This window comes from Triticum aestivum, chromosome 6B, assembly GCF_018294505.1.
Source record: "Triticum aestivum cultivar Chinese Spring chromosome 6B, IWGSC CS RefSeq v2.1, whole genome shotgun sequence".
Classification (NCBI taxonomy): Eukaryota; Viridiplantae; Streptophyta; class Magnoliopsida; order Poales; family Poaceae; genus Triticum; species Triticum aestivum.
Window position 1 is genome coordinate 4,848,609 of NC_057810.1, and position 26,703 is coordinate 4,875,311.

Genomic DNA, 26,703 nt, shown 5'->3' on the forward strand with positions numbered 1-26,703 from the left:
CCCATTTCTTGCCGAGAGCTGTACTCGACAGAGATGCCTTTTGCTGAGCTCACATGAGAAGAACTCGGTGAAGGCCCGAGAACTCGGCAAAGACGGATTTTCCAGTACTGTTTGTCCACACCGACACGTGAAGAGATCACAATCACAGGGCTAATAAAGGTTACACACATTACATGCTAGATATGGCAATGGCTGCATGCCATGATTTCGTTGTATGGCTAAAAAAGAAACGTCTTAAGCACACTGAATACACATTTCAGTCGTCCTCGCAGGTTACCAAAATTGAGCATACTTTTAGGAAGCAAGGTTGTATACAGTATCAGAAGAAAATACAGAAATACTCCTTCCGTCTCAAAATAAGTGTCTCAACTTTGTACTAGTTCTAGTACAAATTCGTACTAAGCTCAAGACACTTATTTTGGGACGGAAGGAGTATAAAGAAAGAGGCAACGAAGAAAAAATTGCCGAATGATGTGTCAACAACTCATGCATGACTGCTGGAACCCGTCCTGCAGCTGGTATGGTAGAAATCTGGTACTGGCAGTTGCAACAGTTTGCATAGGTACTGCTTACACCATATGGCGACGGCAACTGCATATCGTCCCGTGGCTTTCGTAGTACTAGCAGACTTGCAATTGGGCCCATCACTCACTCCTCCTGCTGCTCTCCTCCTTGGATATAATGCTCAGGCTCATCTTGCCACACCCAAACCTCATCTTTAAAGGCAGGCCTTATTTCATCTTCCACGAGATGTTTATACTCTATAGTATCTCCATTGGTTTGTCTTAACTCGACTAATACTACAGACTCCGTAAGCTCAAAAACCTTTGCGTCAAGCTCAACAAATCCCTTCCTTCCTTCCTTTGGTGCTGCCAATTTTACAACACCGTTTTCTCTCTCCTTAATTTCAACCTTCAATTGCTTTGCCAGTTCACTTAGCTTAGCGAATATAATCTCTGCTGGCTGCATACTAGTAAATTTGTACTCGCATCGGCCATACTCTTCGAACAAACTGGATAGGTCGTATCCCGAGGAGAGAGAAATGATATCAAATGCATTCATGTTTGTGAGTCTTGCTGATGTTTGGTTTCTGTATGTATTAATGGATTCCATTAAGTCGGAGGTTTTGTCTCCATCTTTGTAAATCTTGTCTCTTGCTTCATGTTTTCTGAACCATGCGCTTCTCTTTATCCTTAAGACGGAAGCTCTAGCACTTGGATCTTGATGAAGAATCATAGAGAGTAGATCCTCCAACTCAGCAGACAAAGGACAAGGGCAACTATATTCACCTCTGGAGATCTTCGTATACATATCAGTAAGAGTTGTGTCCTGGAAAGGAAGGTCACCAGCCACCAGCGCTAACAAAATTACTCCACAGAACCATATGTCAGCCTTCGCGCCGTCATGGTCTCTCCCGCTAAGCACTTCGGGAGCAACATAAGCTGGAGTTCCATAGGTTGTATGGAGGCGGCCATCTTGTCTCTTGGGGTCAGCTAGGGCACTTAGACCAAACCCAGATACTTTTAGATTATCAACCTCATCTAAAAGCAGGTTTTCCGGCTTCAAGTCACCATGATAAACACCTAGGCTGTGGCAGTGACCCACGGCACTGATCAATTGGTGGAAGTATCTCCACGCGACATCCTCACTGAACTTTCCCTTGGATATTTTGTTGAAAAGCTCACCACCTCTAGCATACTCCAAAACCAAGTAAATCTTGCTCTTTGTAGCCATTACCTCGGAAAGTTGCACGATGTTTGGATGCGTTATCTTTCTCACTATTGAAACCTTCTTTTCTTTCTGCACCATTAGCCTACCCCTCATGACCTTATCCTTATCAATTACCTTTATTACAACTCTTTCTCCATTTATAATGTTCCAAGCAAAATATGTCTTCCCAAAGTTCCCTTGTGCTAACGGCTTCCCTGTTTCATAACGGCGCATCAATAGTGTGCCCACCTCCATTTGACAACGCTGCCATTAAATGAAAATTCAGTTCCATTTATTACAGATTTAAAATACATAAGGTAAATATACTCAGTATTCAGAAGATGAAAAGAGCTCCCGAGCTCAAATGAGCAGAAGCCTCCCCAAATATCCCAATTTCATTGTATAACAGATTAACATGCAACTGTCTGATACTTTATTTACTCATAACTTTTCGTGAAGAACACCAAGTTGAAAGAGTGCATACAGTACTCAACATTTATATTATTTTTTTCAAAAAGAAGGATGACCCCCGGCCTCTGCATCTGGGCGATGCATGCAGCCACTTTATTAATTATTCACAAAGACCTTATAAATTAATGCATCAGTAAGCCTGAAGCCACTGTCTCGGCAACATCTGACGCTACTTCTATCAACTTAATGAAGGGGTGCCGATAGTCCGAGCCGACTATCAAACAGACTTCACACCAGAGGCTAACATCTAAAGCGGGAGGCCCCAACCAAGCCACATTACCGGGTCTGGGACATAGACCGGTCCGGCGCACTCTCAGAGGCGACCGCCGCCGTTTTCCATCGATACATCTTCAGAGCAAGTGCCGACGCATGGACCTTGTCAGACCTTCCTTCGACGCCACCACAACGGAACATAGGATCGTCCTCCTGTGCGAGTCCGTCTAACGCATCAGACGCCGAGACTCCACCGCGCCACGCCGCTGAGAGATGCCATCGTCGATGCGGAGGATGAAACACCGCTCCACCTTTGGGCCCTTTCAGCCAGCACCTCCTCCAAAATGATGCCCCTAGGAGGGAAAAACAACATCGAAGATGCCGTCATCATCCGATCCGGGAAGACCCAGATCTAGGATTTCCCCCGGAGCATCTCCAGCTTGGTGCCACGACCTCCAACAACGATGCCTCGAGAAGGGAACGACATCATAGACACCAACATCGTCTGCCATGACCGTAGTCGGCGCGATTTCACCCGAAGTCGCATAACCCCGCTCTCGTAGCTGATTGGATCCGTGCATAGCCTCGTTGCAAATACGAAGTCCGCCGCCGGAACACCGTCGGAGAGCGTCTAACCACCTCTCACTGGATGCTCCACGCGTCGTCGGTTGGACAAAACCACGCCGGGGCATACCTAGACGGGACACCAGATCCATGGCTTTCTCGGCCACCCATCTCCAGGCAAATATTCCAGCGAGGGGAAGAGCACAATGCCATCCGTGATTAGGCCACCGCCGCACAGGCAAGGGGCGCCGCCCTACCTGTTGCTCGTGGATCCACCACCAGAGTGGCTCCTACCGCCTTCGGGGGATCACGCAGCACACCACCCGCCCTAGCACTTTGGCGTCAAGCCCGCTGCCACCACGGACTTGGCTGGCAGCAGCAGCGGTAGGAGAGGAGACGAGAGGGGTGCTGGCAGCACTAAGGTTTGGGTCCCCTGGCGTCGCCCAGGGGAGGCGACGCGTGGGTGAGAGGGGCACTCTACATTTATATGTGTGCATTTTTGTGAACACGAAGTTGAAAGAGTGCATACAGTACTCGACATTTATATGTGTGCTTTGTCCCCCAATAGAAGTTGAAATATTTATATTTACTCTTTGGAATTATCTTTTAAAGGAGCTTGGGTGCTATTTTGCCGCAGCATTTATCTGTCGGAATTTACTAATTAAGGTTCTACAAGTTCAGAGTGAACTCGACTAAGATCTTTCTCCGAATGGTTCCTCATACGTATTCCACAACATACCAACTTCCATGCAACTGTGAGTTATTATCCCCGCCAAAAAAACTGGAAGTTATTATAAACGGGGAACTGATGTTTTTTTTTCGAACTCGCATCTAAATTCATGTTATTGTATATTAGAGCAGCAAAGTACACGAGCAGTCACCATGAACCAAATAATTCCTGAAAAATCTCAAAGGCCCATGTGGGGTTTTGTGACATGATGGGAAGTTTAGTACTAGCATGTTGGAAGTGAAGGAGAGTTGAGATCAAGATATAAGAGATTCTCTTCCACATCCTATTATAGCATGAGAAAAGAAGTTGTACACGATGCGCTCCTCCAACACCGCCCACCTCGCCCGCGCGCGTCATGTTTCGCGAACGAGCTGAGCCAAGCTCGGATCTATGTTATTTGTGCCCTTTATTTTTGCCGGTTGAAAACGGATAATTAATTACGAGTCATTAACGTACGTGTTACAGTTAACTCTATCCGATCCGTTTGGATATAGTGGGTTGTTACAGACTCGGTTGTGGGCCTAACACCACGTCTCCCTACCCAATCGCATGTATATTGGAGGCATTGGCAACCGTAGCCGTCATCTGATCAGATCGCATCTGCTCTCTCTCCTCGCACGTTCCATCATCGTTTCCTCTCACTGCTGCTGCTTTTAGCAACTCAATCTCAACGACCGTGTACGGTTGTTTAGGAGAGCAGGTCTCCATGGAGAGCCCTTTGTGACCCTGCACGGAAAAAAGGGCGATAAGATTTTTGGGGAGCATCTTGCCACGACTACTCGCTACTGTTCGTTTACGTCCATGACTCCGACTACTTCCTCGACCTCCCCCCCCCCCCCCCCCCCCGCCCCGACACCATGGGGGACAACAGCGACGTCGCAAACAAGAAGGTTGTTGAACCTCTGTCGCTGCCATCGGGGCTCTGATCTTTCCGACGGGAGGGTATGAGTTGTTCATGCCGCTTTTACTGGTTTATGCATTTGCGATACTTATGATAGATATGCCTGTTCTATATCTAGTATGCACTCGCATGACCAGCTTACAATGTGAGATTAATATTGTTAGGGCTGTCATCTTGATTTATTAATGGATCAAATTAATCAAAAAATATACTAATTTATCCAACATTCCAAAAACATTTTGTCTATAGGCAATTTTTCATTCAAGGCTTTGCTGCTGCATTGAGACCGAACCCATCTACAGGTGTCCACTTTAAGCATTTGCAGACCAAGACTATCTTGTGGCTCACGGCCATGAACATGTTCTGGGTCGCTGGTGCTACTCCTGATGGAACGATTACTCCTGAACAGGAGAAGGCGTTCAGGGACTCCACCACCTTCTTTGTTGGACCCATTATGAGCATGATCGGATGCAAGCTACAGGACGGATACCTACATATGCGGGTTGCCAAGGACTTGTGGGATGCGCTAAAAGCTAAATTTGGTGCAACTGATGCTGGCAGTGAGTTGTATGCCATGGAGCAGTTCCATTACTACAGGGTGGTTGATAACCATTCTATGTTGGACCAGGCTCATGAAGTACAATGTATCATTAAGGAGCTCGAACTCCTTAAATGCGAGTTACCGGACAAGTTTGTCATGGGATGTATAATTGCTAAACTCCCACCTTCTTGGAGGAGGTTTCTTGCTTCTCTAAAGCACCAGAGATGTGAGTTCTCAGTTGAGATTGTTATCAGTCATCAGAGTGTAGAATAAAATTATAGAGCAAAGGACTAACACGCCAAAGGGGCCAAGGGACCTTCTAGCGCCAATGTGGTGCAGAAGAACTTCCATAAATTCAAGGGATATAACGCAATCCAGAACACCAACTTCAAGAAAAAGGGTAAGAAAAACAACAAGGGTCAAGGATAATGATGGATGCTTCACTTCTGATGAGGTGAGTCATTGGTCCTCCAAATGCTTCCAACGCAAGGGTAGGAAGTCAAGACAAAACTCCAAGTTTGTCAACGTAACCATGAGCGTCAACAATGATAATGGAGCATCTGGGTATGGTAATTTACTTAATGTACTGTCTGTTTGTAAGTCTACCGATTGGTGGGTTGATACATTTGCAAATATATATGTTTGTGCTGATATTTCCTTGTTTTCTTCTTATCAGTTCGCAGAGATTACTCTGTTCTGGTGGGGAACGACGCACATGCTTTTGTTCATGGCGCTGCCACGGTAGATCCAAAGTTTACTTGGGAAATATCGTGCAGCGGAAGAATGTGCAGCATGTCCCCTCTGTCAGTAGGAATCTCATTAGCAGTTTCCTTCTCTGTAATGAAGGGTTTAAGTTGGTTTTTGTGTCCAATAAAGTAGTCATATCTAAGTATGGGCTTTTGTCGCTAAAGATTATGAGTGCGAACGTCTGTTCTATCTTTCCCTAGCTGCTTTCTGTAATAAGGTTGTGAACCATATATATTCGAGTGTTAATGAAACTGATGCTTGGCATTCATGACTTTGTCACTTTATTTTGGTTGTATGAAATGGCTAGGCAAGATGAATTTAATCCCGAGTTTCACCTTTGCCAAAGGCTCTAAGTGCCATGCTTATGTGCAAGCAAATAAACCTTGCAAGCCCAACAAGACTGCGAAGGAGAGACACTTCGCAACATTAGAGCACATACATTCTAATCTGTGTGAGATGAATCGTGTATAGAATAAAGGTGGAAAGAAATATTTCATGACGTTGATAGATGATTCCACTAGATTTTGCTATGTGTATCTATTAAATACTAAGGATGAGGCTCTACTTAGAAATAAAATCAAATAAGTTCGGTATGATGGTGGTGGAGAATACTTTATTCTGTGTGGAACATGGCATTATTCATGAGTAGACGCCTCGCTTTTCACCCCAGTCAAATAGGGTTGCTGAACGGAAAAAAATGTACTCTAACAGATTTGGTTTACACCATGTTAGATACATTTGGGTTTATCCAAGGCTTGGTCGGAGGAGGCTATATTGACATCATGTCATGTCCTGAATAAGGTTCCCATTAAGGATAAAACGATTACTCCCTATGAGCAATGGGAGAAGATAAGAACCACACTCTCTTACTTACGCACTTGAGGTTGTTTGACGAATGTCAATGTGCCAATTCCCCAAAAAGCGTAAGCTTGGACCAAAGACTGTGGACTATGTTTTGCTGAGTTATGCTAACCACACCGTTGGCTATAGGTTCTAGTGGCGAAATCTGAAGTACCTGGCGTGAAGGTCAGTACGATTGTGTAGTCTAAAGATGTTATATTCTTTGAGGATATTTTCCTACGAGAGATATGCAGAACAATTCTAGGCAGGAATCTGATGAGACTCTTCAACTTACCCGATCGAATATTATGAAAAAACACATGATGAAAATCCTGTGGAGGAAGAGAATGGAGCTCCTATTAGGAGCAAGAGACAATTGTCTGCAAAGTCCTTTGTTGTTGATTTCATTGTGTACCTCGTGGACGATACTCCCAACTCCATTTTAGAAGCTTATGCATCTCCAAATGATGACAACTGGAAGGAAGCGGTCCGTAGTGAGATGGATTTCATTATGGCTAACGAGACATGGGAGATCACTAATCGTCCCTATATATGGTTGTAAACATGTGGGATGTAAGTGGGTATTCAAAATGAAACTTAGGCCCGATGGTACGACTGAAAAGTACAAGGCTAGACTTGTGGCCAAGGGTTATACCCAGAAGGAAGGCGAAGATGTCTTCGATACTAACTCACATGTGGCCAGACTGACCTCCATTTGAGTGCTACTCGTTAGCTACCTCGTATGGTCTTCTCGTCCATCAAATGGACGTCAAGACAACTTTCCTAAATGGATAGTTAGATGAGGAATCTATATACAACAGCTATATGACTTTGTACTGGATGGTCAGGAAGGAACAATGTGCAAATTATTGAAATATTTGGATGGCTTGAAACAAGCACCTAAGCAATGCCATGAGAAGTTTGACAAAACTTTAACATCAGCTGACTTTATTGTTGATGAAACATACAAATGTGTATACTATCGCCATGGTGGGGCCGAAGGAGTTATATTGTGCTTGTATGTCAATGACATACTGATATTTGGACCAACCTCAAATTCGTAACTTCAATATGAAAGATCGTGGTGTGACTGATGTTATCTTGAACATCAAGCTTTTGGGAGATGATGATGATGATGATGATGATGATGTGATTACACTTTTGCAATCCCATTACGTTGAGAAAATTCGGAGGCGCTTTGTTACTCAGATTGCAAACCTTCTCCAACACCATATGATCCTAGTCTACAGATTCAAAGTTCAAAGGAACCGCTAAGGATCAATAGAGATACTCTCAAGTTATTGGCCCACTAATCTACCTTGCAATACGAGGCCTGACATCACGTTTGCTGTCAGCAAACTGAGCTGATTTGTTTCCAATTCGGGAGATGTACATTTGCATGCTATTGAAAGAGTTATGCGCTATTTGGAAGGTACCATGAGCTACGAACTACATTATACCAGATACCCGAAGGTACTTGAATGGTAGTGACTCAAACTAGAGTTTTGATGCTGATGAGATGAAGGCCAAAAGTGGATATATGTTTACACTTGAAGATGGCGTTGTTTCATGGAAGTCTTGCAAGAAGACTATCTTAATGAAGTCAACAATGGAAGAACTCAAAACATTAGATAAAGTTGTTGTCGAAGCAAAATGGTTTTGAGAGCTTTTCATGGACTTGCCAGTGGCTGAAAAGCCAATTACAACTGTGCTCATGAACAATGACAATCAACTAGTCGTTGTCAAAGTGAATAGTACAAATGAAAACATGCAATCCATAAAACATATAAAAAGAAGAATGAAATCTGTCAGACATCTAAGAAACTCTGGAGTAATAGCACTTGAATACATCCAAAGGGCTAGGAATCTGCAGATCCATTCAGAAAAGGGCTATCATGAAATGTGATAAATGCATCAAGGGAGATGGAAATGAGACACATGAGTTGCCATGGTGGTAACCCAACCTATGTGATTGGAGATCCTGTGAATCAGGACCTCGGAAAACAAGCTACCGGTTAATTGCAGAAGAGTAATTTTACTAACCTGCTCCGTTGGAGATGCACTACTATGACAATCTGTATGGCAGGTTGACTTTGTCTTAATCTGTTCTGAGGCTTGTATAAGTGAGATGCTATCCTACATAGCAATATTGGAAGAACAAACCCATATGAGCCCAACTGCTAGTCAAAGTCTATGAGATAGGCTAATATCTAGTAAGTTCATGAATATGTCAATAGTGTAACTAATATACTCCGCCCGTGGGGTTAGCTTTTGGCAGCTTAGTAGTAGTAAGACAATAAAACTGACAATTCAAGTCATAGTCCATTGTTCATTTGTGGACAAGTGTAGCCCCTTTCTCTAGGTGGATGTTAACCATAATCAGTTTTCGCTGAAAATACTAGTATATCAAAACAATGATTGGAACAGATGAAAACACAATGTGCCTCTGAGATCTGGTGGGGGATTGTTCAATTCTTGGTGGGCTTTAGGCCCTTGAACCAAATTATTCATGTAAAATCTCAAAGGCCCATGTGGAGTTTCAAGACATGGTGGGAAGTTTACTACCACCCTGGAGGTGAAGGAGAGTTGAGACCAACGTATAAGGGATTCTCTTTCACGTCCTATTGGAGCATGAGAAGAGGAACGGTACACGCGCACTCCTCCGCCATTGCCCGCCTCTTCTACGCGTGTGTTGTGTTCCCTAAAGGAGCCGAGTTCAGACCAATGTCACTTGTGCGCTTAATATTTGCCAGTTGGAAACAAATAATTATTTGGCAATTAATTATGAGTCATTAACGGGCGCGTTACGAACAGTCGTATCCAATCTGTTTGGATAATGGTCTATTACCAACTCGGTCGTGGACCTAACACTACATCTCTGTACCCTACCGGTTATATATTGGAGGTGTTGGCAAACCCTAGCCATCACATGATCATATCACATATGTTCTGCCTCCTCGCGCATGTTCCACCGTCCTTCCTCTCACTACTGCTGCTTCTGGCTACTCCATCATGGCGACTGCATGCACGGTTGTCCAGGAGAGCAGGCCTCCAGAACCCGCCCTTTGTGATCCCGCACCAAGAGAAGGGCGATAAGGTTGAGCGTCTCGGCGCGACTGCTCGCTGCTGTTTGTTTACGTCCACGACTTCGACTACTTCCTCGACCTCCCCACCGACGCCATGGGTGACAACACCGACGCCGCAAACAAGAAGGCCGATGAAGTCTCTGCCTCTGCCGCCGTGGCTTTGACCTTTCCGACTGGAGGGTATGATGTGTTCATCGTGCTTTTACAGGTTTATGCATTTGCAGTACCAAACATGATTATATAAATGACTGTTCTATATCTAGTACACAATCGCATGAATAGCTTACAATATGAAATTAATATTGTTAGCGTTGTCATCATGATTTATTTACGGATTACATTAATCCGAAAATTGCTAATTATCCAACAACATTGACCTAAAACACCCAAAAAAGAACCATGTGTTCAGCCAGGGCTATCCTACAAAAACAAGAAGAACACAAAGCCTGATCGATGACTAGAATAAAGCACCTATGCGTCAAGAGACCTTGTGTGCAATGGAAGCTTGCGGAGTTTTTTGGCCCCAGACAAGTTCCAGAGTGTCACCTTATTGACGGTAGAGTTGACCAGCGCTCGGAAATTATTGTATGCGAACACACCTTTTTTAATACGTTTTAGAAGATCTTAAAGAAACGTTTTAGAAGAGCCCACAACTTGGGTACTGCTTAGTCATTCTCTGAAGTATTTCTGTTTGGAGGTCAGTATTTAAGGTTTCACAGGTTTAGGGAGAACGCACCTCATTGCTTGTCTCTCCTGGAACTTTAAGTTCCCATAGATTCAGCTCAGTGAAGTCCTTTTCTACCTGTTGAATAACCAATGAAACGTCATCTCATCCACCAGCCAGGAACATCAAAAGTGAAAAATGGAAATGTACACAAGATATAGAAATTGACATATGTGGGAGGAAGATCACATGCAGTTGGTGAACTTACCTGCACTACTGATAAATTACTCCCACTAGTTTTGATCGACCAGCCCGTACTTTCTGCCTCATCAAGCCTGTCGGTTATATGTTGTGTAACTAGCCCCTTTGTTGCCTTATTTTCAGTGCACTCTATCCCTGTCTCAGCGCGTTCCAACTGTATGTCTCCATGTGATTTCGCCAGCCTATTCCAAGACATACCAAGTACCTACGGAATTGCAAGCATGAGTTATGAAAAGGAGAAACACATTTTCAAATCCCGAACTTATTCAACTATAGTAAGCAAATGCACTTTCCTAATTATTTTTGACTAATAAGTTATATGTGTTTTGTATGTGAGTCGTGAGAGATTAGTATAACACAATATCGACAAGCCATGAAATTTACATATGCACGCGGAGTGTAAGATACAATTTTTCTACTAATTGTAGTCAAATTTTGAAAAAAGTATACCCTAGTTACATAATTCTCCAAGACTGCACACCATAATACTACTACGAAATAAAGCACAGTTAACACATATTTAGCTTACGATGTGGCTTTATAAAATAGCTAGTGTTGCGGCTTTCGGTAAAAATTCACTACAGAGATATGTGGACTTTAAGAAGTTGTTGATCACGAGTCTTTCACCTTGAACACAAATTCACAAGGTAAACATAAATGACAACTTTTTTTCAAGAGAGAAACACAATTGGAACAAGAGCACATATGGAAGAGTCTAGAATAGAGAAGTGTGTAGATGTAGTACAAATGACAATTATATTCCCCATTAGAAGGGGCGTACTAAGTTTAATCATGGAAACTTCTACATATTACACACGTCAGAAATTGATGTAACGAATGGTAAATCGAATGGCCAGCAACACTCAGATTTGCCACCTCTTGACCATTGGATTGAGTTCAATCAATGATCTATATTCAAAATTATCCTTACACCATATAGTGGTGTAGAAAGGGGCTCAAATGAGCTCACTTGCTACTTAGCTGTTCTCCCAAATACTAGAAGTGAAGGCGCGCTTCGCTGCAGCGCCTAGCTTTTTGTGATTTCAACCCTCGCCTGTTTTTTTTCTTTTTACGCCGGGATTAGTTCATATGATGCTTTGTCGAGACGGTGGCATTTGCTTTGGCGAGACAATGGAATTTGCCGTCCCTTTTCCATTAGGCCCGCGGGCCCTCTTGGTAGTTGGCCTCTATAGTATCCTTTAAGGAGGCCACACATACATGACAGACGCGTGGACTATGGGATGGTCATGTGCCGTGCGCTCAACGCGTGTACTTCTTCCGGGAAGGAATATATGTTATATGTCTGGACTAGCAATATCTATGCATATTTTAGACCAATAGGTAGCTGACAAATCGCACCACTCAAGAACAACACTTCAAGTACTAGACCTTATGTGCAAAACAACGACAGTCCGCTACAAAACATCAGGATGCGATCCATGATTTACCTTGTGCAAGAAATATTTTGTTCTTAAAAACTGCATGGCCATGAACTGCTGTGAATTTCCATTCACAATTAACACAACAGCCCCAGTTCAGTATTAGTCAAAATTCTAAAGGCAAACCTTACGTGCACTTGCTCTTAACATCCTTCTGCTAGTGGACACACCGGTCACAAGGTCCATCATAAGGATCAGATAAACTAAAGAAAAATCTAAACACTGATAGGTGCGGAACAAAAACATGGAATGGTGAGAACCACGCTAGCTCGGTGGCTAGAGTTCACGGTTGTTAACTCGCCCAATCCACGGGGTGCTATGTGCATGAAATACGCAGAAACGTCTCATCTTCTACCTAAACAACATTACAGTTAAGGGAGGGATTTCTCCCCCTTTAACCTTTTTGAAAAAATATATAAAATATGTGAACGAAAATAAATATATTGCTCAAGAACTACATAATGCATTTAATATATTAGGTGATCTATGTCAACAATTGCCTTGATTTTTTTGCAGGCATAATTTAGATGGTCTTCTTAGTACAGCTTTGCACATAAAACGAATAAAAGCAATGGGATTGCATTTGAGTACCGAAATACAGGGCCTGGCTGCCACAGAACTATAAAGTTTCTCATTACCTTTGTAAGTAAGCATTTTCCTATTGAATGTAGGTAGGTGTTAATGTAGCCTTCTCTAGTATTATTTCTTTCTCAGAAATACACTATGCAATAGTACAAGTCGATAACCTTTTTTACATCTATTTATGCAGTATGGTTCTCCAAACACGACGATTGGTAGTTGCAACAACATAAAGGCCATACTGATTTCAGAAAAGACTACAAAGGTGTACACAAGGACTGTGTAAGCACTCATTATCAGTACGACCACATAAAATTTGATAGGTATGCATTATATCCTCACTTAGATCTCACCACCAGAACAGGAGGCCATGGGCAAGCCTTCGACCAATGGCGAATGTCCACAAGGGAAGTGAAAGCAAACAGTGAATCATACGCCCTAATAAGCCGCATAAACTTCCGCGGCGCCAGGCCCCAATCGGAAACAGCTAGTTCGCGCAGGGGTGAAAGCCACTGCCTAAAGGGGTCCAGCTTTACTTTTACAACCACTACAACAAAGCTTGTAGGCAACCCGCCTCCTCATTACGTCACTCCCTGAAACGCGCCTCTGAGCATACCAAAAAAGGGCACCAGAGTGCACACAAGAATGATCAAGACCACCATGGTATGATCTGCCAATGTAGCTATCTGGTACCACAAACAAAATGGGCACCCACAGGGATCAGACCATCTCAACACAAAACACAATAACATCACCTATACAATGCACAAACAAAAGCATCACATCTTGACCACACCTGTAAGGTATGCCACGAGCTCCTTGGACAACCCCAGCTGACCATCATCACCCCTTGAAGCAACTACCAACCGTAAGAAAGCACAATAGGCAACAACGTTTTTCTTGACATAGCAAAATAATTGCATGAACAAAAGCGTCACCAAACAGATGAGACTGTCGCATCCTACGCCTCTTCCCCCGATTCTCCCGATTCATATCACGTGTGACACATATGGAATAAACCAATGATCGCCAGTCCAATCAACACATGAGACTAGCTCAACAGGAGGCACAACAGCGATAACAACACAAAACGCACAGGCAGAACAACTCGTCACACATCAGGAAGAAGGACCAGCCAACAATGATGCTGCAAGAAAAACATCCGAGCTGACGGAAGCAACCCTACCTATAACGGAAACACATAGGCAGACTGGTGTAGATATCCACTGACCGCCCGGAAAAAGAAGCACGCCGCAAGAAAATACACAAACCCACGACTGCACGACACAGGCGGCGCAGCAGAAAATACACAAACCTGAACAGAAAGTGATGACCAGCGAAGGAGGAAACCCCAATCGAATGGCAACGGCAGGTAAGCACAAAATCCTCCATGCACGAGGCAGCACAACACTGGCAACCCACATAATCCTTAAGAAGCAGCCCCCCCCCCCCCCCCACACACACACGCACACACACACACACACAAGAAACCACCCCGACGGCGAACAGCGGGCTAAGTAGACGGGTTGGACAGCACGAACGGCTGGAACAGCGGCGGCGGCCAAGATCCTCTCACTGCAGCAAAAAAAGCCGAGCCGTACTCAGCAGAGAAACCGCAGCCGCCGAGTACACCCGTCCCGAATTTGGCACCCCTCTCGATCCAAAGTCACCCCGAGCGCCTAAGCCACATGCGCAGAAAAAATCTCAGCAGGGCGAGACACGGCATTTGGGGTTGGACGGAGGAAGACCGTCACTTTCTCCCGCTGACCCTCTTGGACCACAGCGCATTCTCCCCCTGACCAGCGGCGCCAGACTGACAAACCCAGCCTTCTATTTCTAGGGAGATCTGTCCCAATCCACACAGTCCAACGGCATGTCCCAATCTAAAGCAGGCCCCACTCCAAAATTGAGCCCGCAATTGATTCACAGAGCTCCAATCCTAGGGAGCATAGTGAATTGAAGGATTCCTTCATTGAAAATCAGTAGTGAAGGTTTAACAAGGTTTGTGGAGAACTCACCTTGGAGCTTGTCTCTCCGGGTACCTTATTAGGTGTACACTGATACAGTTCACTAGCACCTCTTTCCTTTTCATTGAGCCTACTGATTATATATTCTATATCTGGTCTCTTTGCTGGGTCATTTTCAGTGCACTCTATCCCTATCTCAGCACATATTCTTACTTGTTTCAATTGTATGTCTCCCAGGGTATTCTGCAACCTATCACCCCAGGAATCAAGTTCCTACAAAATTGCAATAGTGAGTTATGAAGAGAGGAACATCTTTTTAGATGGGAAATTATTAAATTAACGTATGTAGTACATACAAGCAGCAAGCATGGTATTGATGCGCCAAATCACATAAATTCAAATATCAAACCAACAACAAAAAATGCCAAAAAGTTAAGTGCCATCAAAATTTGCATTTTCAGGTTTGATCCAAACAAATGGAATATTTTCCTCTGCATTTTACTAGTGGTAGGTATCATTAAAGTCTGGGTTTATTCTTGTCCTTTTGCACATTTTAGTGTACCTTGATACCCTAGGAAAAAGAAGTTGTTCAATTGTTTTGTAGCCAATTTGTGCATTCCACTTGTAGATGTGCCTCCAGGAATGGTACTACATAAGACGCATAGAGCTCTTTTGTGTTCTCAAGAATGAATGACATCATACAATGTCTAAAGAAGGAATAACGTAATGCCAGGTAAGAGTGCAACTTGATTATTTTTAAATCAAGCATTTATCCAGGAACAAGCACATAAATTGGTCTTACATCCTCAACATCGTGATATCCCTTCTTTCCTGTCAGTATCTCTATGATGATAACACCAAGACTATATATATCCAGCTTGAATGTAATTTCCCCACTCAAGAACTCTGGTGCCAAGTAACCCCTGCATGAAAATTTGTTAAGTTTGATCAATGAGTGGGAAAAGGAACATCATACAAATTCTACCTAGTCTGTAGGGAAAAAAGGGAGATTCCAGCTTCCGATAGTCACACACAACTTACAAAGTTCCCATCAGTTTTGAAGTAAAATCTCGGCTTTGCTTTTCATCAAACCGCCTTGATAGACCGAAATCAGCTATTTTCGGCGCCATGTTATCATCCAATAAGATATTCGCGGGTTTAAGATCTAAGTGGACGATACGCTGCTTCACATGGAGATAATATAGACCTTCGCAGACGCCCTTTATTATGAGATAGCGCTTTCTCCATTCAAGTCCACAAGATGGTCCTGTAATCGGACGAGAAGGGATTGGATATTTGACATACTTTGGTAGATAGTGAACAACACATTAAGTAATTACTTATATCCCTATTGTAAGTGTAGGACCATTTCTAATCATACCATGATATAATTATGGAATTCTTGAAGTAAAGATGGAAAGACATATTAGCGACATTTCCATACCAGTGATATACTTATCAAGACTCCCTTTAGCTAGATACTCAAAGCAGAGCAACCTTTGCCGAACATCTGCCAAAACGTTCTTTCCCTCGTAGTTCATCATTATCCCTTGCGTGTCAGAACAATAGCCCAGAAATCGAACTATATTTTTGTGCTTCACATTCAGCAGACAGCTAACCTCTTCGTTAAACTTTATCTCTTTAATATCAAATCTTTCGGAAAGCCTTTTCACAGCTACCATCCCTTTCCCAAGCATTCCCTGCAGTACGCAAGATGAACTAATCTGAGCTCTCAAATCGACTATGATTAAGACTAGGGCAGTTGAGAATTGTCGTACCTTATAAACCACGGCAAATCCACCATTTCCGATTTGCAGATCATCAGAGAAACCATTTGTGATTTCTCTCAGAAGAGATAAAGGAAGATCCGTCGGCTCAGCACGTGCATCAAGTAGCATGCCCTCCAGGGCTTTGTGTTTAGCACTAGTTTCATGGTCCATTTGCAAATAGTACAACAGTACGTACCTTTTAAACAAGGACAACTGCGCTGTTTCTGAGGCCTCTGGAAAATGACCCAGGTATAATTAATAGAGACAAAATTACAAAGCAAAATCAGTCTTCCAACAGCAAATAAGTACATTTGCAGAACTAGCTCTTATTTCCTGAACAAGCAACTACTGTGAAAAAAATCTATCAAGCTATGGGGGTGTTTGGTTAGGCTTAACTTTGGCTTTTGAATTTTGCTTATAAGTAAAACAAACACCTATTTTTGTGCTTTTGCATTTGGCTTTTGGCCCTTAACTTGTGATTTCCATGTGCAATGTTGTACCTGCGGTCAAAATTGGTGTGTTGTGTGTGATGTACTTGTTCGCACACCAACACATCACCGTGTCGTCCCCGACGTTGAGCATACATAGGACGCATCTCTCACCGGGAGCGCGATAATCAAGACACGCCGGCGAGGTTTCTTGCAGACCCAAAACCTCACACTCCCTGGAGGGACCTTGTCAGTGAGTACGGTGGCTATGGGCTGCCCTAAGTTGGCCTGGCTGCCTCTAGGGCCTCGGGGAACACTGCCCTGCAACATGAAGAACAACGAAGAACAAGGAGCAGAAAATGTGGGAGAGAGGTCAAAAGATAAAAGATAAAAGTGATAGATTGATTTGTTGATTGTGTGTTGTTCAATCGGCCATCACCTCTCATCTATATATGAGGTTGTTGGACTTCTCGTACAAGAAAATGGCTCAGATTTCCATCTGAAAACCCTGAAATCTACTCCGTTTTGGACATATCTTGGAGCCCCTGAGCCATCCCGGAGCCTCTAAGCCATCCCGGAGCCTCGAGCCTCCCCTTCGAGCGGGCTCCGGGCGCTCTGCGCACCCTCATGTTATGGCTCGGAATAATCTCTGAGCCTATGAGATGGCTGTGAGGTGCCTATGCAGCCTTCTGTTTTAACTCTTGTTTTGGCTCCAGAGGTCTCATACGACCTCAGATTGTGAAGATCCAAAAAGCAAAGTTGTTCATGTCAACGAGGTGCACAACTTTCATGTTCGAGAATTTTTTCCGTTTGAGATCATCTTGAGGGCGATTTTGTGCAAACCAAAATTGGATGTCGGGAATTTTTGAATTGTCATAATTCTCGGGTCCGAGCTACGGTTTAGGTTACCTTTATATATGTTCTGATTTTATGTAAGCGGGCAATCCAATGGTGAAATCTGATCTTCAATTTGACTCCGCCATCCTATAAGTCCAAGCCATTCTTTTTGTACCTTCATTGTGCATCCCCCGTTCCCCCCATGTCCTCCTCCGCCCACTCAACTCATCCATCCTTTCTCTGCCTCCAACCCGTTTTCCCCTTGATCTCCCCTAAGCTCTCCCTAGGTGGACAAGGCCACCCCGGTCTCACCACGGTGGTCCTTAGCCACGATGCGAGTAGCAGTGCTGTTCCTCAGCGCCTCCCATCGGGTTCTCTGTAGTTCCTCTTATGCGCTCCACCCACCTCCAGGATACGTCGCTTCACTGCTAGCTACAACTGATTTCATGTTCTATTAGGTTTGGGATTGACTTTGAAGATGTGAGTTGTCTCTTGAAATAGGCATTTGCCCCACTTTATAAATAAAGCCCAAATGGCCGAACCGATAAAAGGTGATGATAAAACCCTCTTACAAAGCAGGTAATATTAAAAATGACATACGAGACATTAGCAAAAATGCCACCAACTCAAAGTCGAGAAAGAGTACAGGAGCCACACCCACCAAGAGGCAGTCAAGACCACCAACTACAAACGAGATTGTGCCTCCTTCGGAAACCACCAGACACTGTTGCATCACACACACCAACTATCGCCGGAGAGGACCACCTTCCCTCTCACTCCGGGCCGCGGAGCACCAATCCTCCCTACAGACGGCGAGGACCGAGAATGGTGTCAATGAGGACACATGTAAAAGGTGGGAGACAAATGAGACTACCCCACACCAGAGTGGAAGAAGCTTCACGCAAGGATCAAAGCATGCCCGAAGACGTCGATGTGCTACGACCGGAGGTACCTAAGCTCCACGACGACCACCACAAGAGGGTGACGACGCAACACGTTGTCGCTGTCAAGACCGAAATGACAGACTAGGGTTTGCACCCAGAGCCCTGACACGAGGAGGGGAACCACAACTCTCAAGAGGGATGCAACACCCACAGGCATTGTTGCCACTGATGCCGGAGCGCGGAGCTTTCGCTCAGAATCCCACTCGCACCACACCGGAGTACCAAGGTCACCACCCCACCCCGAGGGAAGGACCGCCGCCACCAAATCGAGGCCTCTAGATCAAGACCGGGGAATCACCACATCTGAAGTACTGACAACACCAGGATCACCGACTGACACGCCCCTCAGCATCCACGTAGCCAAGGAGAGATCCACCACCACTGCGACGATGCTCGTCGTAGAGACACCCGTGCGGCCTCACCTTCTGGGGCCATCGCCCTATGAAGGAACAAGTGGAAAGGCACCTTTTTTCCACCCCAGGACGACTCCAATTGCATGGGAACGAGTGGAGCAGGGCACGGAACCCGAGCCCCCACCCTGACCTAGCATGCTGCCACCACTCGCCAGAGGAACGGGCAGATAGGCGCCTCATTCCCATCCCTGTCCCATACAGCGAGTAGATCTGGGCGTGGAACCAGTCATGCCGACCACCCCTATCCAATCCCGCCTGACTCTGGACGGGGGCATGCTCTACGCACTACTACCGCTGGCGACGGCCCACTACCGGGACCCTGGTGCCCCGAGGAGGTGGAAAACCACCGCAACCAGTGCCACCGGGCAAGATGAGGCACTGCAGCGCAGCTAGCCACCAGTCAGGACGAGCGTGCAACCACCGGGCAGGCCCAAGCCATCCCTGCCGTGAGGGGCGAGCCCCGCACGGGTCGTGCCATATTCGGGCCGCATTCCGCTGGCCTAGAACATGCACTGCAGCGCCACACAATCGGGCCTCGGGGAAGGGAGTTCAAACCGCCTCGCTGGGAGAGGGATCTCGTCGTCCAATGGACGCGCGTCGCCTGCTGGATCAATAAGTCGTGCTCCAAGTGAGGGGGACACGAGAGAGGGAGGGGCATGGGAGGAGGGAGGAGCTGGCTAACAGAAACTGTCGCCAGTAATCGGTCGGCCGCAGGCTGCAGTGGGCAACGGCGAGGAGGGGAGGAGAGGTCTGGGACGAACTCTAGCGGCGGCGGCGGATCGCCTCGTGAGTCGCCCGAGCGACCCGCGAGGCCCAATCCTTTTCATTCTCTACGGATATGTGAGTTGTTGTGAGACCATATGTTAGTTTCTACGTAGCTTTTTCGAAGGACAACGCTAACGCCCATATGTATGGTGGGAGCAAAACCCGCCCACACGCCATATAACACACAGATTGCGCCACGTCACCGCGTGCATGCATGTGGGAATCTTTTTGGATTTTTATTTTTTAAAATGTTTTATATCTTAAATGAAAATCTCGATTGAAGATCCGTTTTCACCATTAAATTCTTCCCGACGAGATCTTCGAAACTAGATCTCATATCAATACATTTTGATATTTTTTTGGTTAAAAGTTGTCGTGTCTATTGCATATGAATTGCCATAATGTTTACACTGAACTTGCCATGATATGTTTTAGCTATTTTCTTCTACATTTAAAAGTAAATTTTGACATATTATAAAATGGGGAATTAAGAAACTAGACTTTCCATGAACCATAAACTTAAATTGCCATTATACATGCACTTAAAATTGCCATGGTTCATATAAAAAATAATTTTCATGGTCATAGTACTAGAATTGTCATCATCAAAAAACTAAAATTGCCATGCTCTACAAACTAAAATTGCCACATGGCAACTTTAGTTTAAACCCTATGGGAACTACAGTGTAAACATCATGGGTACTTTTGGGCAAAAAAAATTCATCGAAACATATCAACATGGGGTCTAGTTTTCAGGATCTCGTCGAGACAGATTTAATTAGGAGATAAAACATTTTTAAGCCGAAAACCAAAAAGATTCCTGCTGATGTCATCTGTTCATACGTGGCAAAAAGAGTGGTGATGGAGGCGTGTGGGCGACGTGCAAGATGCTACATGTGTGGGCGTTAGTTTTTTCATTTTTTAAATACGCTAATTACTTTGGTCTCAATGCTCGCTTGATAAATAAGGCCACACGGCCAAACGATACAAGGTAGTGCTTACAAACCAGACAATAGAAATCGCAACGCGCAAAAACACAAATGCAGCACAAACACCACAACTACGCTGCCGAGCATGAGCATAGGAGAGCTTGAAGACGACACCACGTCGCAACCTAAGGCACCTGAGCTCCACGACGACGCCCCCGGGAGGGTAATGGTGCAAAGCATCTTCGCCGCTGAGTCCTAGCAGATGGACATGGGTTTTCACCCATAGCCCTGGCATGGGGTAAAAAACTGCGATAGTGTCCGCAAGAGAAAAAACGATGCCCGCGGGTGTTGCCTCCTTGGCGCCAAAGCGCAGAGCTTTCGCTCGAAAACTAACCCGTGACACAATAAAGCACCCTAGGCCACCGAGCCCACCATGAGGGAAGGCCCGCCACCACGTCCAAGGCTACAAACCCAGATCAAGGTTCCGTTGTTGCCGCTGGAAGAGAACAAGACAAGGATACTCGTCGCTACACCCCTCGTTGCCCACATGACCAAGGAACGCGGCCACCACTGCTGTGACGATGCTTGCCAAAGAGCCAACCAAGCGGACCATCATCCGGGGCTGTTGCCCAGGCGTCCAGGACTCCAACCCCGCCCCCTCAGACTGACACCAAGCACCAGACCACGCGCACACCACCCATCAAAGGCGGGACGGAAAGGTACCTCCATTCCCATCCCACCGCACTCCTTGGACGAAGGTGCAGCCCACGACGACGGCACCACCACTTGCGGCGGCCACCGGCGATCCCCAAATTGGTCTCCGCCACCTGCGGATGCCAGATCTAGTTGAGGAACGACCTACCCGTCCAAACCCCACCCTGCGCTGACCACCCAAGGGCGTTCACCCTGGCGGCAGCCCCGACCACCAGGCAAAGGGGTGGAGGCGGCCGCAGCCCCTCTGGCGACCAATGGCGGAGCTATGTGGAAGTCTGGGGTGGACCGCCGTCCCTCAACCCAAATGGGAATTTTCTTTTACCAGGTAGTAGTGCCCCTGCTGCTTCGGAAAGGCTCGTCCACATGCATCATGCAATGGTCGGCTGCTGAAAAGGATCGCTGAGAAGTACTCCCTCCGTAAACTAATATAAGAGTGTTTAGATCACTATTTTAGTAATCTAAACGCTCTTATATTAGTTTACAGAGGAAATACAACTTTGAAGATAATTTAATGGATGTCAAGAGCAATAAGGATCAAAAAGCTGATTTGTAGTACCACTCCTTTTGTACTCCCTCCGTCCTAAAATATAAGAACGGTTTTAACACTAGTGTAGTGTTAAAACCGTTCTTATATTTTAGGACGGAGGGAGTAGTTGTTAGTTGGCTCACAGAATGCCTGAAGTTTGAAGGCAGAGCAGTATATTCAAGTAGACAAGTTGTATATTTTGGTGTAGTTAGTTCTCTTTTGAAGTAATATGTATTTTGCAACCAGTATGGGTAATACAAGTTCTAGTTTGTTGCACTTGGTTAAAAAAAATTGTCTTTGGGCTCCATAGATTCTTGTCAAGCTCCACCACTGCTGGCCACGGCCACGACTTCCCAGGACGGCGGTCTCCCGCAACATGGGAGATCCAAGTAGCAGCGACGCATCTGGGCCCCAGGGCCGCCGCTCGCTGGGACGGCCGGATCTGGCGCCCGGCTTGCCGGATCCGCGGTGTAGGCGATGGAGGATACCCGGCCGGCGACGGGATCGGAGAAGGAGCATGGAACACGATAGGAGAGAGAGAAGGGAAGGGGGAGGGAAAGAGGAGCACAAGCCTCGCCGCCGCCGTCCTCGAGAGCCGAGGAGGCTTGGCCGCCGGCTCTCTGGCGACGGCGAGGACCAAGGAGGAGGGGAGAGGTGGCGGCGACGGCTGTTTCCGTGCACCAAAGCCGCGATAGCAGCGCCGGTGAACCTACGTCCCACCACGGATCGTGTCGCGGAGGATCCCACCGCCACTGCAGCAACCTAAAGGCAGCGACGGCGAGGAAGGACGCAGGAGGAGATAGGGATACGAAGAAGCTTTGATAGATAGAACAAGAGCTAACCGGTGAAAAAAAGGGGCAAAATCTTGGTACTTACCTGGACAAGCACCTGCAGGCGGCAGGATCGAAAGCTTCAGATGGAAAGCCTAGCCCGCCCGCGATATGGCTGCAGATCGCCTCGCTTCTGAATCTAGCAAGGGGAGGAGAGTAGAGGGGCAGGCGTGGACTTTCCCGGAGGTGAGAGAGATGGGCTTCTTCCCTTGTGCATATAGGCGCTGGCGCTGCATCCAGTCCAAATAGTACGTATCGGAATAGAGAGAATGCTGTGCTGCTCCAGACGCGCTCCGCGTCCCCAAGTGGGCGCGTGAATACCATGATTTTTTTTCTATATGTGTGCTTACCACGCAGAGAGTTGACCTCAACGAATAACTCGTTTGGTGCTATCCCAAACCCCAAGGCCTCAACGCGTTTGAGCAATGATTTTTCTGCCACCAATTATCCTCAGTTTCCAGCGAATGAGTACCTACAGGCTGTGCTGCATTGACACGCTAGGATCAGGTAGCGAGCTCAGCCTGTCAGCCTAACTATGAAAACTAATGGACAGTCACTAGCCAAGCCTCGACAGTTTGTCGATCTTCAAGCACAAAGTTGCTGTCGGACCTTTTCTTTTTTCTTGTTACAGTTTATGCGATTGCTGCAGCCACCCTTGGAGCTGGAACTCTGAAGAAATATAGGACGACTTCTGCTGGATATTCCTTGCGACTCTTTTAGCCCAAACTGGGAAGCAAGCAGGCAACCCAAGCAATGAAGCAAACACTGAACGAAACAAAGAGCAAACGAAATTACTATGCTTGAACATTTTAAAGAACAAGATCATTTGAATAACTATCTAGTACTCCCTCCGTCTCACAATATACGAGTGTTTTTATATTGTGGGACGGAGGGAGTACTATCAGGGCTGGCCCTGGCATTTTGAAGGCCCTAGTGCAATTGGCTGTAATGGGCCCAACGACTATAATATGTTGAAGAAATATTTGCACACCTATAAATTGTATACCATGAAAATCATGATTAAAGTACAAAAATCAGAAAAGTTAGTTCTCATTTGCAAACAAGATACTAACGCATCAAGAAAATGTGATTATATGACCTGAGGTCCAACAAACCACAAAAGTCATTATTTAGGAACGAATTTACAAGAAAGGAATGGGAACACCTGAATTCTTGGGTCTCCACACCTCAAGTCTCGAGTAAATTCAAAAAGAAAAATCCAAGCTCCATCTATCAAAATTCAAGCAATACTTCAAGCTACCTCTCCTACCTGCAAGCATATGTTGTTAAAAAGAAAGAAAACAAGTATACTGCTGTCTTTTTTAGAAGGAAAAATAATAATTAGACAAGTTTATTTGTTACAGCAATTACACAAATGGCTTGTAGTCTCCACTGCCCTCCTGGGCCCTTTCCTTGCCATCACCGCTGCATGTTACACCCGCCCGGACGCTGGCATCAAAGCCTCAGAAGCCAGCCAAATATGGTCTAAGACTACTCACAGTGGAAATAACATAGGTGGTAACATCACATATATCTAGATAAAATAGATGATGTGACAAGCAATTAATGAAGAAAGAGAAACATGTGATAACATAACTAGTTATTAGTACTCAATGTTGAGGATACCGCTTATCGTTATCGTCCCGGTCAGCTAGGGATTAGAGATTAATCGAAAATCCGCCGATTAATCGATTTCACCGGTTGACTATTAATTGGATATTTCTTGCAAATATCAGGTTCCTAACACTAAAATACGCTATATTCAACACCAAAATAATATTGGAAAAAAGTGTTACTTTGATTTCTAGCCTTTAAATCCTCGTATAATGACAAATAAAATATGACAACAGTACATATTACGTAACAAGGTCCACAAAATAGAAATAAATATTGTTTTTGCAAACATAGTACTATGAATAGTAGTATGAGTAACATCACACATATCAAATAAAGTGTTGCATGACACCACACATATATTACTCCCCACTGTAGAGGTAGTAATATAGACTAGTAACATGTGCATGTTACTAGTCTAAGTCACTCCACACTGTGGCTAGTCTAATGTGCTGGGTTGTCGCCGTCTTCCTGGACCTAGTTGCCATGCAGTCCGTAGCTCCTGGGACATGAGTCAATTAACTAGGGAAGAGAGGACATGAAGTTTGTAAAAAGAATGGCGGCGCTTTCTAGAGATGGAAGCGATTACCAGTTTTTAGGGTAATGAAGCGATTAGCAGCAAGTCTGGGTGTGTGCGGAGTGCCTCTCTCATAGTGGAGTGGGCCTGCTGCATTATTTCCTTATTATGACATATTTATAGTCAATACCCAGTACACACATGTACACATGGTATGGGCCCTTGCTGAGTGCTACTTATAATAAATCTACTATCTACAGTCTACTACTTTCTCCTTCCCATAATATAAGAGTGTTTTTTACACTAAAATAGGGTCAAAAACGCTTTTATATTATGGAATGTAGGAAGTACTACTTATAAAAGCACTAGTTGGGTGAATCCAGTTGATCTCAGCCATTCAACCACCTACGTCCAACGTCTCACCTCACTCCGATGATGTATCCACCACATCATGACAAAGCTGGAAACAAAAATATTAATTGTAGTTAATTTTGGAAACAACATTAATGTCTTTAATAGTAATTGATATAGAAAAAAACATTAATTGCACATTAATTTTGGAAACTACATTACCAAAATTAATTGCTTTCTCTCCCCTCAATCCAGGCCACGGCCAATTCTCCGAATAAGAAAGGCGAGATGAAGTGTCACTACTGAAATTTTCGTATACGCCGGATGTCGGGGTCTTCGCCGAGAGCTAAAACACGGGCACTTGGCAAAGTAACAAACGCCAAGAGCAGCACTCAGCAAAGGGAATAAATCGACAAACACATGATAATGCTGACAGTATTACCCGGCAACAGGCTATACTCGCCAAAGGCACTATCTGCTGAGGGCCATCTGGCCACACACGGCATAATGATCGTTCAGCTTTATTGCTATTGCTTTCTTTATGTCAAATACATATTCCTTCGACTATGAGATTATGCGACTCCCGGATACCGGAGGAATGTCTTGTGTGCTATCAAACGTCACAACGTAACTGGATGATTATAAAGATGCTCTACATGTATCTCCGAAGGTGTCTGTTGAGTTGGCATAGATTAAGATTAGGATTTATCACTCCGAGTATCGAGAGGTATCTCTGGGCTCTCTCGGTAATACACATCATAAGCTTGCAAGAAAAAGACTAAGGAGTTGGTTACGAGGTGATGTACTACGGAACGGGTAAAGAGACTTGCTGGTAACGAGATTGAACTAGGTATGAAGATATCGACGATCGAATATTTAGCAAATAACATACCAATAGAAAAGGGAATTGCGTATGTTTCCATAACGGTTCGACCGATAAAGATCTTCGTATGTAGGAGCCAATATGAGCATCCAGGTTCCGCTATTGGTTATTGACCAAAGAGATGTCTCGGTCATGTCTACATAGTTCTCGAACCCGTAGGGTCCGCACGCTTAACGTTCATTGATGATATAGTATTATATGAGTTATATGATTTTGTGACCGAATGTTGTTCGGGGGCCCGGATATGATTACGGACATGAAAAGGAGTCTCGAAATGTTAGAGAGGTAAAGATTGATATATATAGGACGATAGTATTCGGACACCTGAAGTGTTACGGAGTGTATCGGGTATTTATCGGAGTACCGGAGGGGTTATCGAAACCCCGGGTGAATATATGGGCCATATGGGCCATGAGAGGGGAGCACACCAGCCCACAAGGGGTGGCACGCCCTCCCTATCGCAGGAGGCC

At 45.0% G+C, this 26,703-nt stretch overlaps 1 protein-coding gene across 3 annotated transcripts; it reads right to left on the bottom strand.

Moving 5' to 3' along the window:
- Positions 1 to 273: 273 nt before the first annotated feature.
- LOC123135353 (CBL-interacting protein kinase 26-like) lies at positions 274 to 21,117 on the bottom strand. 3 transcript variants are annotated; one of them, XM_044554386.1, is made up of 10 exons: positions 16,983 to 21,117; positions 16,492 to 16,715; positions 16,158 to 16,413; positions 15,755 to 15,980; positions 15,516 to 15,636; positions 14,765 to 14,986; positions 10,736 to 10,933; positions 10,540 to 10,605; positions 8,761 to 8,853; positions 274 to 1,974 (listed from the first exon to the last, which is right to left on the bottom strand). In XM_044554386.1, exons 1-10 carry the CDS (start codon positions 17,062 to 17,064, stop codon positions 649 to 651), a joined length of 2,814 nt encoding a protein of 937 aa, XP_044410321.1. In that variant the 5' UTR covers positions 17,065 to 21,117; the 3' UTR covers positions 274 to 648. The 3 variants fall into 3 exon arrangements, with proteins under 3 accessions (XP_044410321.1, XP_044410323.1, XP_044410322.1); XM_044554388.1 differs by lacking the exon at positions 14,765 to 14,986; XM_044554387.1 differs by lacking the exon at positions 8,761 to 8,853 and having other exon boundaries at positions 16,983 to 21,065.
- Between the last annotated feature and the right edge of the window lie 5,586 nt (positions 21,118 to 26,703).